General features: G+C 43.4%; 1 protein-coding gene across 1 annotated transcript in view; it reads left to right on the forward strand.

Moving 5' to 3' along the window:
• Positions 1–272, forward strand: part of LOC119593170 (guanine nucleotide-binding protein-like 1) — a gene marked incomplete at its 3' end in the record, with an annotated part of 9342 nt that overhangs the window by 5979 nt on the left and 3091 nt on the right. The window contains 1 exon segment of the mRNA XM_037942146.1: positions 28–193. Coding sequence (XP_037798074.1) covers positions 28–193 — 166 coding nt within the window.

The raw sequence follows: 272 nt of genomic DNA on the forward strand, positions 1-272 counted from the left end.
TGCATCAATGTATTCCTTTTCCTGCAGGTCGTGGGTTTCCAAGATCACAGTTCAGTAAAGCCCCAGTCATCTCAGAGGCTATCTTGGCCAAGGTCCAAGAAGGCATTGACAATCCTACGTCAGGGAGTGCTAATTATCTCAAGGATGTTCTAGCAATTAACCAGCAACCGGGAGGAAGAGGGAATGTGAACAGGTGGGTTAATGCTCTGTCTTTATGCTTTCACAAAGGAAAGATTAAAAGAAAAAAAAAAGATGAAAGGTTTCAGTGGGGT

Source organism: Penaeus monodon, chromosome 31 (assembly GCF_015228065.2).
Source record: "Penaeus monodon isolate SGIC_2016 chromosome 31, NSTDA_Pmon_1, whole genome shotgun sequence".
Classification (NCBI taxonomy): domain Eukaryota; kingdom Metazoa; phylum Arthropoda; class Malacostraca; order Decapoda; family Penaeidae; genus Penaeus; species Penaeus monodon.